Source organism: Anolis carolinensis, chromosome 2, assembly GCF_035594765.1.
Source record: "Anolis carolinensis isolate JA03-04 chromosome 2, rAnoCar3.1.pri, whole genome shotgun sequence".
In the NCBI taxonomy this organism is placed as follows: Eukaryota; Metazoa; Chordata; class Lepidosauria; order Squamata; family Dactyloidae; genus Anolis; species Anolis carolinensis.
Genome location: NC_085842.1, coordinates 262,762,593 through 262,775,619, shown reverse-complemented (window position 1 = coordinate 262,775,619; position 13,027 = coordinate 262,762,593). Strand labels below are relative to the sequence as shown.

Genomic DNA, 13,027 nt, shown 5'->3' with positions numbered 1-13,027 from the left:
AAGGAAAGCAGAGAATAGGTCAGCCTAGGGATAACTAAAGATGCATCTATACTGTAGAACAATGGTTCCCAACCTTTGGGCCTCCAGGTGTTTTGGACTTCAGCTCCCACACTTCGCAACAGCTGATAAGCTGGCTGGGATTTCTGGGAGTTGAAGTCCAGAACATCTGGAGCCCCAAAGGTTGGGACCCACTGCTGTAGAATTATTGCAGTTTGACACCACTTTAACCATCATGACTCAATGCTATGGAATCTTGGGAGCTATTGTTTCGTGAGACACCAATACTCTTTATCAGAGAAGATGAAAGACATCAAAAATTACAACTCCAGTGACTCCATGGCATTGAACCATGGCAGATAAAGTGGTGTCAAACTGCATTATCTCTACAGTGAAGAACTATAGATGGATCCATAAACTCCAGTGGGAGGCAGATCCACAGCATGGAAGAAACCAATGAGAAATCCTTCTTGTCTATCCTAACCAGACATCCTTCTGATCAAGGTGGAACCAAGAAAAAGCCATACTTAAAGACACATTTTATTCTAATATATAAAGCATAAAACAAAGAAACAAGATTTTAAAAAATCCAAATGGAAATAAAAGCATGCCTGTTCCATTCATACAATCAAAAATGATTTAACTTCCCACAAATCAGATAACAATAAGTATAATAAAACAGATGAAAACAATTTGACTACACGAATATCTGTGACCTTGTTCTAATAAATGCAGCAAGAAACTTGGCTGTATTTTCAATAATAATTTGGTTAGTACAGAGATAAAGAACTCATCTGGACATTCTGGGTATGAACAAAGCAAATGGAGGAAATAAAATAATCTCCTGAATCCCTGTAAAAATTATAACACACACGAAAATGCCTTTGTGTTTCAATTACACCACTTCCACATTTGCAAATTTTCAAACACTGGAGTAAACCTTTAAATTAGTTTCCCATGGCTGTTGATAGCAAAGAATTCAACCTGGCCTTGCAAATTTTTTCCAGGGGTAAGAGGATTCAAAGCTCTGCCTTTAAGGCTGCTGGGGAACTTGCTTTATTATGTCAGTACTGTGCAAATGGAGCTTATCAGGTTGGGTCATTGCCATGATGTTATCTTCCATGTTGTGTTTCTTGTGATGCAGTCTGTGCAGCATCAATTGGTAACTACCATGCCCACAGAGTGGCAAATTCTCTCTCTGATTTTTAGTCCAGACATTAAAAGAGCTAACCAACAGGCACTTAACCCAGTGGCATCACTAGGGTTGGTGTCACCCCAGTGTGTTAACTTATGGTGTCACCCAGGTAGGCAGCCACCAAGCAGCTCTAGTGAGGAAGGACAGAGGTGGTGGGAGGGATCCAGCCTTGGTTTCCTCCCCACACCACCTCCAGAGCAAAGAAAGCAACTATGAATCACGTAACCCCACAAAAGTGAGTGAGAAAGAAGTGTGGAAGAGGAGGAGGATGCAGTGGCATGTGACAGTTCCTTCCACATGCTGAGTTCTCCGTCTCCCATATGTTTGGGATTCAAAATCTAGGGAAGAGAACAGGAGAGGGGGGTTCAGATGAAGAAGTGGCAATAGCTGGGGAAGAATGCTCACCTCCCACCCTCCTATTGCCTTGCCACTCACTTTATCCCGGTTGCTGCCACACTCCTGCTTGCCTTCCTTACCTTCTGCTGCTGGAGCAGCCTGCCTTTTCTGAACCAACCAGCAAGCCTGTCACATCCAGAGGTGGCTGCTGAGCAGAAGCACCTCATCCCCAACATTAACCATAGTGGATTAATGGCAGAGGTGCCCTGGTTGGCAAAGCAAGGCAGCAAGGATGTTTTGAGATGAACAGTTGGTGAATGTTCCATGAGGTATTAGACAGCTGAAATGGTGCCACCCAATGGGGTTCACATCCACCGCAGGCCACCACTGGCTTAACCACCTTTGAGATAGGGTTCAGTATCTTGGATAGTTCATTAAAGCTTCCTGCTAAAACCCAATGCAGATTCAACATCCCACTGACGTAGTAGTCAGCAGTTTGCATTGGGCCTGCTGGCTGTGGTCATATTCCCAATCCTCATAGGTTCAAGGTTTTCCTCTGTTTGTAGGCAATTTTGCTGGCACAGCCTGATTGTTGGTGCTGGCACAGTTTCTGTAAATGGGAGAAGAATACGCCAGCTGTTTTCCTGAGACTTTGGCATGTTTTCAATAGCGTATTTTCTTTCTCCTTTCCTGCACTGAACATATATTTGTCACAGTGACTGTTCTCTGGTGTAGGAGCCTATCTTCAGTTCAGCATAACGTGAACACAGAATTATTTGTAAATTGGGTACAGAATTTCCTTTGTGGGAAAATCCATTTTACAATGTTAGATCATGTGGGTATATAAAGGCATTCCACAAGTTTATTAAGAAATTATTGCTGCTCACTCAGACATGTGACATTGCTTTAAAAGCAAATCCAAGGAATAGCTTGCTGATCAATATCAGGTGTGCCCCTTGCGGCAAAGTGGTAAGACATGTTTGTTGCAATAACACTTATTCCTTGAGAAGCTGGCTTATTTTCCTGTTTGTTTTATATGCAATAATGTCTTTAAAATATACTTAAATTAAAAAGTATATTTAAATTGCAATCTACAATTAGGTGGGCTGGAGTTTCTAAAACACATCCCCCTATTTTCTTGATATTTATAATGTTGCTACAGCCAATGTGCAAGGAGCTGCGGTGGCGCAATGGGTTAAACCCTAGTGCTGGCTGAATTGCTGACCTGAAGGTTGGGTTGCTGACCTGAAGGTTGCCAGTTTGAATTTGCGAGGTGGGCTGAGCTCCCGTCTGTCAGCTCTAGCTTGTGGGGACATGAGAGAAGCCTCCCAGCTAACAAGTGTGGATGTTGCAGTTGGCCACCTTGATTAGCTTTGAATGGCCTTGCATCTTTAAAGCCTGGCTGCGTCCTGCCTGGGGGGATCCTTTGTTGGGAGGTGTTAGCTGGCCCTGATTGTTTCATGTCTGGAATTCCTCTGTTTTTGAGTGTTTTTTTATTGTCCTGATTTAATTTATTTATTTCCCATACTTGTGTCCTGCCCTTCTCATCCCGAAGGTTTGGGGGGGGGGGGGCAAAGTTCTGTTCACCTACACTTGAAAATTACATTGGGCCGGCTCTGTATATCAGAATATATAATTAATGATTTCATTAATCAAAGGAAAAGAAAATATACAAATAGCCTAAAAGAACAAGACTGGTTCAGGCAATGGTCAGTCCTAATTGACAAAATAGATGGAGACGAAAGATACACCACCTTGAACCAGACGTTTCACATGGTTAAAATAATACAATGATAATATATTGAATTGCTGTTCCAGGCGGGAGGGGGGAACGGGGAGAGGGGAGGGGGGTGAAATAAGACATGCATCGCAAAAATTTTGTTAATGTATCAAATATTTTTTTTAAAAAAAATGTCTTTGGTTGAATGTTGCTTTTGGGAAATTCTGAGTATTTGAAGCATAGTTGGTATTTTTGTTGTCTCAAGGGAATAATGTGGCTCTGCAGGTGGCACTGAACTACATATACCACCATTCTTCACCATTGGCTAAAATGACTAAGTCTGCTGGAAGTTGAAGTCCAACAAAATCTGTAGCAATAACATGATTCTCATCCTTGAGATCTGTATACACTCAGCCCTCCGCATTCACTGGGGTTGGAGGCATGCGACCCTGCAGAAGTGAAAAACCGTGAATTTAAAAATGCTATTTTTTATCTAAGAGAACACTTCTCTAGGAATCTCTATGTCTTCCAGGGTGATCCTATGATCAACTTTCGACAGAAGTTGACCATAGGATTGCAGTGGATGACCTAGAGATATCTTGAGAGGTATTCTGTCTATAGCTCCTCCAGTGAGGGCCTCATCCCATTAAGATTTGCAATGCATCGTGGTAAATCTGGCGTGGTGTGTGGGGAACCTGTCTCCCCATGCCCTGTATCACCAGGCTCCCCCCTCACCCCATTACATGGGGAAAAGTGTATGCTGCCCGGCTTCCCCCCATTGTTGGCTATGCAACATGGGAAGCCTCCCATGCTACCACAGCTGCAGCATATGTGTGATTTTAACTGGTTTTTAAATCATTGATGTTTTAATTGTATGGATTTTAATTGTATCTGTTTATTTTTGGTTATACATGTCTTGGCATCAACCTGTTGCCTTTTGTAAAGCTGTCCTGAGTCCCCTTCAGGGTGAGAAGGATGGGGTACAAATGTGGGAAATAAATAATAAATAATATGACGCTCCCTCTTCACTTGCACCACAAAGACCCGCTGAAAGTAGATCTATGTCATAGGACGGAAGCTGGTAGGCTCTGTGACTCAAGTGAAGAGGGAGTGCCATACAATGAGCAATTCTGTCTGTCTAATGAGGTAGTAAGACTCGGTAATCAAGCTTTGTAAGAAGTTGGTCATAGAGTCACATTGGAAGACCAAGAGGTTCCTAGAGAACACTATAATCACATCCATGAATAACCAAATCCTCAAAAGTCAAATCCGAAAATGTATTGCTTTGTTCTGACTAGTTATTCGTCATTTGGATGCTAATCCAGTCTGATTAGGAAACATAAGCCTCTGCATTGTTTGGTGTTTAAACTTGGTCTTACAAGAACATCTGTGGAAGAATACAATCACAGACATTCAAAATGTCTCTGTGTGGGTGTATTTCATAGAAGCAAGGGTACATCTATATGTATAGCAGGATTGAATTGAAATGTATAGAACACCATAGAATTATATCCCCTATGATACCTTCTCTCCTCCCATTTACTGAGGAGTAGAGAACATTAGGCTGTGTAGGAACTCTCTTCTAATGAGCCAATAAATCCTACTATTAAAATGAGAAATTTTCTTAACTTGTGATGTAAAGTGGACTTTCTACCATTTTATGTCACTGAACAAATGTGATTTTATTTTCCAGTATTCAGTAACGTCCCTCAAGACGATCCCAGAACTACACAGGAAGTGCGATTCACAAAATGAAGACAGAACAGGTATGCACTTATGTTCTCACTATAAACACTTCTATTTGTTTAAGTGGACCATAACAAATTTATTTTTCAGCCATCTTTTTCTTCTTTCAAACATCATACTTGTGTGTTAGCTTTCTAGTTATAATGTATTCCTCTACCACAACGACTCCCTGGATTTTCCTCTTGCATTTTTTCCCTGTAAGATGTTAGGTCATTAGCAGCAGCATCAACAAAAATAGTTCCATAAAAGGATTTGGCGGTACACAGATAAACGCAAGGTTTAATCTCAGCAGCTCCAAGCCACAGTATATGCAACAATTTACTGAAAAACCCGAGAAACCATTAGTGACAAGACATAATGATGTAGGCGCCAATGAAAAAATGTTGGATACATTTACTACCCATATGGTCATGACCAGTTTGAGGCATGATGTTTTGCCAAATCCTGAAACTCTATCAAGGATGCTACAAGATAGAATCTATTCTCAGGCATACTGTAATAGTTAAGATGAAAGCAAAGTTTTGGAGTTTAATAGTGTAAACTAAATGAAGAGTCATGGCACACAGATGAGAACCAGCTGGAGACCTTTTCCCCCCACTGACAAAAAGTGCATTCAATGTTGTTTTTCACTTTGTAAATCGGATTAAGGCTCTTTTGTTTCTGTTTTCAGCATGGAGCAAATTGTACTGGTGAGAGTAACATATCTGCATTGTGCTTTGAACAAATCTTTGTACTTGCATCAGATCATGGTTTCTTTTATACAGTACTTGCAATTATGAAATGCCTATAATAAAAATCCGAGGCCTCTGGTTTTTGGGGGGACTAAGGTTTTCAGAGCCATATTGGGCTTTGGCAAGGATTTTCTTTCTATATCCTCTTTCACATAAGAGAATATTACCATCATGTGTATTAGAGTTGTGGCATTTTCCTGCCACAGTCATTAGCTACTAAATTGTCACATCCCCTTTCTTATTCATATATGGATATACAAGGAAACGGTGTCTTCGTGTCCTCTCATTTTTTTTCTTGATGCCTCCAAGCCCTTATTTTGCTCAGAGCAATAATGAGGAAAGCATTTGGCATGTCCTTATGCAAGAAAGTAGGCAGGAAGATGGTGGAACAGATGCAGCTCTAATTTTGTAGTTTTTCATTCTATAATGAGTAATCCAAAACAATTAAACTGATGCATAAGAAGAGAGGAATGGAAACATGCACACATACACACTTGATGTAAACTCATATCTAATGTATAGTCATCTTCCTTTTTAATATGATTTGCACAAAGGTAAAAGTGCACTGGATCGTGATCAGAGGGTTCACACCAGAGCTTGTGAATCTGCCTATCTGAGGAAAATATGCCAAGGCAGTTCCTAAATTATCAGGAAATAGCAGACGTTCTAGCTTTATAGCTGAACCAATCCAAATCCCTTCCAGTAAAACCCAAATCTTTCCATCTAGACAGACCCTCAAATTCTCTCCCTTTAAATCCCCTGCCTAGAGGAGGTAGCAGTATGATTCCAGCAGCAGGCAGCCTCCGCAAGCGAGGCAGGAGGTCTTTGTATCTTATTATTGGCACAGTGTGTATAGCGGCACAACTGAAAGATGCAATGCCCTAGGAAATGTAGTTTCCCATTCAATTTGGAGTTGCAATAATCCTTCAGTGAACTATATTCCACAATGTCTGCTGCAGTCTCGTGTCCTGATATTTTTCAGTGCAGCACATGGGATCCTTTGTGGGGTGCACAAAAGACTTTTTTTATTATGGATGCATCTCCCCACCAGCCAGGTAAGGGTAAAAGGAAGTGAATCGCAGTGCTCTTTCCACAAGAAGAGAGCAAGATGCATAATTGTTAGTGCCTAATTCCCCCAATACCTTGGAAATCCTTCTGTTGGGTAGCTGGTTGACTTTAAAGGTAGGTTGTGGAGGCAACCTTTGGTTGTTGCAGTAACCACAGGCGGTCCAACATTAAGGCCAATTAAGCCGTTGCTTGTGGCACAGACCATGCAGGGGCGCTGTCGAGGCGGTGGCGGCGGAAGGCCCAGCCATCTATCCGTGCGGCCGCCCTCCTGCTCTCCCTCGCTGTCACCCGCCGCCCGCCCATCAATGGTCCTGTGCATGGGCTCAGGCCTTTCAATCGACCGCGGGGTTGATTGGAAGGCCTGCACATGCCTGTTGTGGGGGGGGGGGGCTTGGGGTGATGGCTCCCCATCTGGCAGGAAAGACTGAGGGTCCCTCTCTGGCAGCATTGTGCATGGGGTCCAGACATGCCTGCGCGTTGTCCTTCCTCCCAGGCCTCTTTGTGGGGAAGCGGGTGTGGTAGTGGTGGTGCGTGCGTGTGTCCCGACCTCCTTTTGCAGCGTGTGTGTTGTAATGCAGAAGAGCAGCAGGTGCTTTCTGGCAGTGGCGGCGGCGGCGGCGGTGCTGAGGAGGGCCTGCTTGCGGGCGGGTGTGTGGGGTAGGCCTCAGCGATGCCACCAACGCCTGTATTTATCAACAATTGGGGGGGGCAGCAAAATTCGGGAGGGGCGCCAAAATTCTGGTCACAACCTCCGGAAAATTATCTCGGGACAGCTCTGGCAGTAACACAATTACTTTAAACATGAATTAGGATGATGTGTCCAGCCAATGATATTGTAAATTGTGAATAGGTGCCAGCCCATTTTTCCTTCAGACAAAATGCTGTTTTCTGTGCAAAACAACCACATGCAAATTTGTTAGCGAGAATAGCGGAATCCAGCAGCGTCCAGTTAACACCATGTGCAAAAGACTCACACCAGGCAGAGGAATTGAAAGAACAAAAGAACTTTACTCTTGCTTGTTGAGTTGAAATATAAAACAGTTCTGCAATCGTACAATGTCCATGTAGTTGCATAAGATCAATAACATCAGCATTCTATTTACAGCATAGCATATTCAAACTGCTACTTGACCGTAGCTAGAGAGCTTCTTCATTTCTGTGCTCTCCCTGCAAGCTCAGATTACCAACTGACAAACCCAGCCATCTGCCAGCAAACTGATACATTGTTTGAGGCGTGGCTTGCCTCTGCAGAAGCTCAGGTCCCTTTTTGCAGAGATCTTTAGCAAGCAACTTTGCAAGGATTTCTTTACACACACACACACATGGCAATTTGGCGCAATAAAATTTGCATTGAATAAGTCCTGAACTGCAGCATTTTCTGTATAATACTATGCTCTCATTTAAACTGTCAAGGCAACTTCCTATGGAGTTCTGGGTTTTGTGATTTGATGAGGCACAAGAGCTGTCTGGCTGAGAATGCTAAATGTCCATCCCTACATTGCAAATACCAGGATTCCAAAGGATGTTGTTACAAGAGATAAAATGGAATCATAACACTATAATTGCTGAAATGTCACAACTGATCAGGCAAAGGGGAGATAAGCCAAAGCCCAATTCTGCAAGGATGAGAAGAAACTAAGAAGTAAGTCTGCACCACCTCCTCCTCCTCCCCGCAAAGACCTCTTACCCAAAATGCTCTACTTAGGTGGAGTTATAGTGAAATTACAACTCTTCATTGTAGTGATATAATTATGAGACTAACTTGATTTATTAAGCCATAAAATATTATCAATTAGTGCTGTTGGGCATGGTAATTCTTGCTTATTTTGGATACATTTAAGCTTTAACCTAACTGTCACAGACTGACTTCACTGACTCCTTCTGCTTGTGCTACTTTTGTCTCTATGACCATGTTTATAGCATACTCACTAGCCAAGGATATTCATGTATCTGTTGAAGTAGACTCAAGTAATTAAATATCTTAATCTATAAGGAACTACAAGAGGGTTTTTTTGGTGGGGACAACCCTTTCGCCACCCCCCACCCCCTCCCAGCAGCAACAGCAGAAGGCAGCATGCTGGGAGTGTTCTGCCCAAGGGGCATGCTCCAGAAAGACTTAATCCTTGGTCCTCAGAATGCATCCGCATTGCATAATAATAGCGACACACTACTATGAGGCTATACCACAAAGCTTTGTGGGCTACATAAAATTCTCTTACAGAGCATGAACCCTTTAGGTCACTTGAGCTAAATTAGAGCTCTACAGCAGGGATATCCAAGTATAAAAAGAAGCTACAAATCCCAGCATTCATAATATTGATCCATTATACAAAGTCATGGAAGGTAAAATGGTTTCAAACTGCTACAACAATGTAAGGCAGGGAACATACTCTTAATTATGGCCTATTTTGGCATCTAAGTGTGCCCACTAAGTTGAATAGTCATGTTCAGAGTAGACTTATTGAAACGGACAGGACAATTTGGCCATGACTAACACATTCCAACTCTACAGTCTTAAATTTCATTTGTGTCTTAGAAGATCAGTATTATATATTGGAGCTGCTGGTAGCGCAGCAGATTAAACCACTGAGCTGCTGAACTCCCACTGTTAGCCCCAGCTACTGCCAACTTAACAGTTTGAAAATATGCAAATGTGGGTCGATCAATAGGTACCGCTCCAGTAGGAAGGTAACAGCACTCCATGCAGTCATGCCGACCACATGACCTTGGAGGTGTCTACAGACCATGCCGGCGCTTCAGCTTAGAAATGGAGATGAGCAGGAACCCTCCAGAGTCAGACATGGCCAGACTTAATGCCAGAGGAATACCTTTACCATTACGTATGAAACTAAACCCTAACTTAGAAGAAATAAATGAATCAACATGGCAAATATTGGGAATAATAATCAAATTACTCGATGTACGACCAGAATATTAACAAGAGAAAAATGCAGAGACCAGACTTGTTTGCATTATGATAAACCATGGTTTTATCATGCTTTCAAGGTATCAGATATTTTAGATCATTATGTGTGTTATGTACTTTCTGTTTACACATATACACATATGTCATATTTTTTATCCCAACCTAGAGCCAAGAATCTCAACCTAAAGGAACTAAAGTCACTACCATTCTCATGACAGTTTATTCTAATCCAGGAACTATCTGCTTAGAGCTGACATGCATTTGAAGTCAGTGGGGGGAAAACATTCACTCCACTTCTCCCCTCCCCAAAAAAACAAATAATCATCTGGATGCAAGGAACGTGATGACTAACAAAATGTTGATGTCTTGTCATAGTCTAGACCCCTCTGTCAGAAGAAGTGTTTTTATGCCACTTTGACCAAATTCATTTTCTATGTAAAGACTTTTGAAGTTCCCTTCTGAATAAAACAGCTGGGAAACATGTGGTATCCATTTCCCCCTATCACTTGGGAAAAAATGTCACATGTAAATAAAACCAACATAAAAGTGTCACCCTCTGAACCCACGATCATATATAATGTATAAATAAATCTATTCAGTGACAAGCTTTTGTATTGGACATTTTAAGTTACATCTTGTTTTTGGAATAATAATTAATTCCAAAAGCTTCTTAAAATATCCAGGTAATAAGTCAATCTTTTTTCTGCTCTTTTCAAAATGTTATTATGAGGACAGCAATAGTACAGCTGCTTCTTCATAGCATTTTTAGAAACCCTGAACTTCAATACAATATTTTTACAAATGAAGCATTCTGTTTAGTACATGTGATAAATTGAATACTTGGTCCTGGAGACTAGGTTGCAGAATAGTGGCTTCAAACTACAGGAAAATAGTATTCCACCTCAACATTAGGAAGAACTTCCTAACTGTGAGAACTGTTCAGCGGTGGAACTCTCTGCCCCAGAGTGTGATGGTGGCTCCTTCTTTGGAGGCTTTAAGCAGAGGCTGGATGGTCATCTGTCAGGGGTGCCTTGAATGTGATTTCCTGCTTCTTGGCAGGAGGTTGGACTGGATAACCCATGAGGTTTTTTCCAACTCTTTGATTCTATGATTCTTTGATTCTATGAATCATCGTACATGCTAATTGTGATCTCAGTAATAAATACATACATTTGCTGGTTCCTTCCTACTAAATACAATATGTTTCTGTCATGACTTCCTGTATCTAGGGCTGCAAGAATCTAACTGAATTCTGAAAAAAACATGTAATGTTCATTAATCAGAATTCTACTGATCATGTGATATTAAATTACTCATTAAGACAATTTTGGAGAACATGCAATGCTAAATTGTTCTTTATTTAAGAGGTCCATGATAGTATGTCTCAAATGGTAGCAGCAGGAAGCTACCATTTCTCCTATCCATCATATTTCTTACTGGAATTAATATGCTCTTCTACTAATATTTTCCTTGGATGCTGCATTTGGATATTGCATTGAACCTTTCTCCCACCTGTGGAACAAATGTCAGTTTAGGGGGGATGTTTTTAATGTGGAAAGTTGCATGAACTTTTTTAACAGGTCAACAGTGCTGCAGGCAAATCTTCCCTGCTTCAACATCCTCACTTAAAAAAAAAACACACACACACACACACAAGTTAAGAATTCTTTAGGTCTTTGACTCTAAGCTAGCAAGCAAAGCCTTGGGTATTTCTTGGTCAATCAAATTAAAATATATGTTCAGTTGGTTTCTATTTTTCATATTTTATTTCTTTTCTCTTGCTATATTTAGCCTACTCAAACACACACAGAGAGTAGTTTAAACTCAAATTTTAAATGTTCTTTATAGCTCATGTGTTTGATTTTTATAGTATAGCAGTCAAAAACAAAAGCCCAAATCTGATAGTTATACTCAGCCAGACTACTTCATTACATCAATAGATTTACTGAATTCCCGTTGATTCATAATAGCTGCACTTAGGTCAAAGTATATTTTTCACACCATTTTTGCTTCACCTTAGCTATGGATAATTATGTTTCAAGGACACTCTCTTCTGAAAGCATACAGAATAAAAATAATAGTCACTTTTGTTCTGCATGATTTTTAACATCTTTTGACATATGACAAAGTGAGTGGAGCTTCAAAAGCTTGCATACTTTGTATGTTGTAGCTGGTCCTAATAAAGATATCACTGTTTTGTGGCTTGTATTATATTTTATTACATGACCAAGAACACCACCCTTGAATAATAGATCTATAACTGATGGAATTCTTTCTATGTTGTATTTCATTTATCTCCTAGTTTCTGGCACTAACTGGAGTTTGGGAGTTGCAACACTCCTTGGAAATGGGCAAAAACCAACTGGCATTGCAGAGGTGTACAGTAAATTCAGGCCAGTGAAGAGAGTTTCCCCACTTAAGCACCAACCAGAAAGCTCTGAAAATAATGAAAGTGATGACCAAAAGAACCAAAAGGTAGAGTACAAGAAAGATGGTGACTCTCCATCTGCAGCTCAGACTGGCAACCAGACTCTGGGTAGTGGGGAGAGCCTTAAAGCTAAGTGTGTCGAACCGGGAGTTTTGCTTGGTGAGCTGGAACATTATGACCTGGACATGGATGAAATTTTGGATGTGCCTTACATTAAATCCAGCCAGCAGCTTGCTGCTTATACCAAGGCAGCTCCAGAGAAACGGATTTTGGGTGTATACTCAACGCTGAATGGTCTCAATAGCAAGTTATACTCTGCAGGAAACACTGAGAAGGCACCAACAGGAACAACGCAGTTCTGTGTTCTGTCCCCCGTGAAAAGCTCTCAGCTGAGAAAAGCACAGCCCATTGTCCCTGATCAGCATACGCATTTAGTAGAAGGATTCGAGTTTCCCCGGCCATTAGTTAAATGTGGTTCAGTTCAGGAACCTGAAGCTCAGACCAAGGGCTTCCTCAACAGGACGTTTGGTGATAACATGGAGAAGACGCTGTCCCACAGTCAATTAAGGACTTTTCATCTGCAGGCAGCAGTGACAGAAAACAAGCAAGATGAATCGAGTAGCAATGCAAACTGGAACAGCTCTGGAGGTCTAGAAGAACGGAACGAGAATATGAAAAAGAATAAAAGTATCCTAAACATTGTGAAAGAAGGGCAGCTATCCCTCCTGGTAAGTCATTAAAATCAATTAAATTATAACTCAGGTGCAACAGGATGAAAATACTACTTTAAAAATGTTAATTAGAGTTGAAATTAAACCATACATGCTCCTTTTACTTGGCAGAATTCATATACATTGGACTTCTAATGTCATTTCAAGTT

General features: G+C 41.1%; 1 protein-coding gene across 4 annotated transcripts in view; it reads left to right on the top strand.

Moving 5' to 3' along the window:
- sncaip (synuclein alpha interacting protein) overlaps positions 1 to 13,027 on the top strand; it is a 140,069-nt gene that overhangs the window by 92,868 nt on the left and 34,174 nt on the right. For 3 of the 4 annotated variants that reach the window (XM_008114055.3, XM_062972149.1, XM_062972151.1), the window contains 2 exons: positions 4,942 to 5,014; positions 12,022 to 12,875. In XM_008114055.3, coding sequence (XP_008112262.2) covers positions 4,942 to 5,014; positions 12,022 to 12,875 — 927 coding nt within the window. The remainder of the gene's footprint in view (positions 1 to 4,941; positions 5,015 to 12,021; positions 12,876 to 13,027) is intronic. The other variant, XM_062972152.1, reaches the window with a different exon arrangement.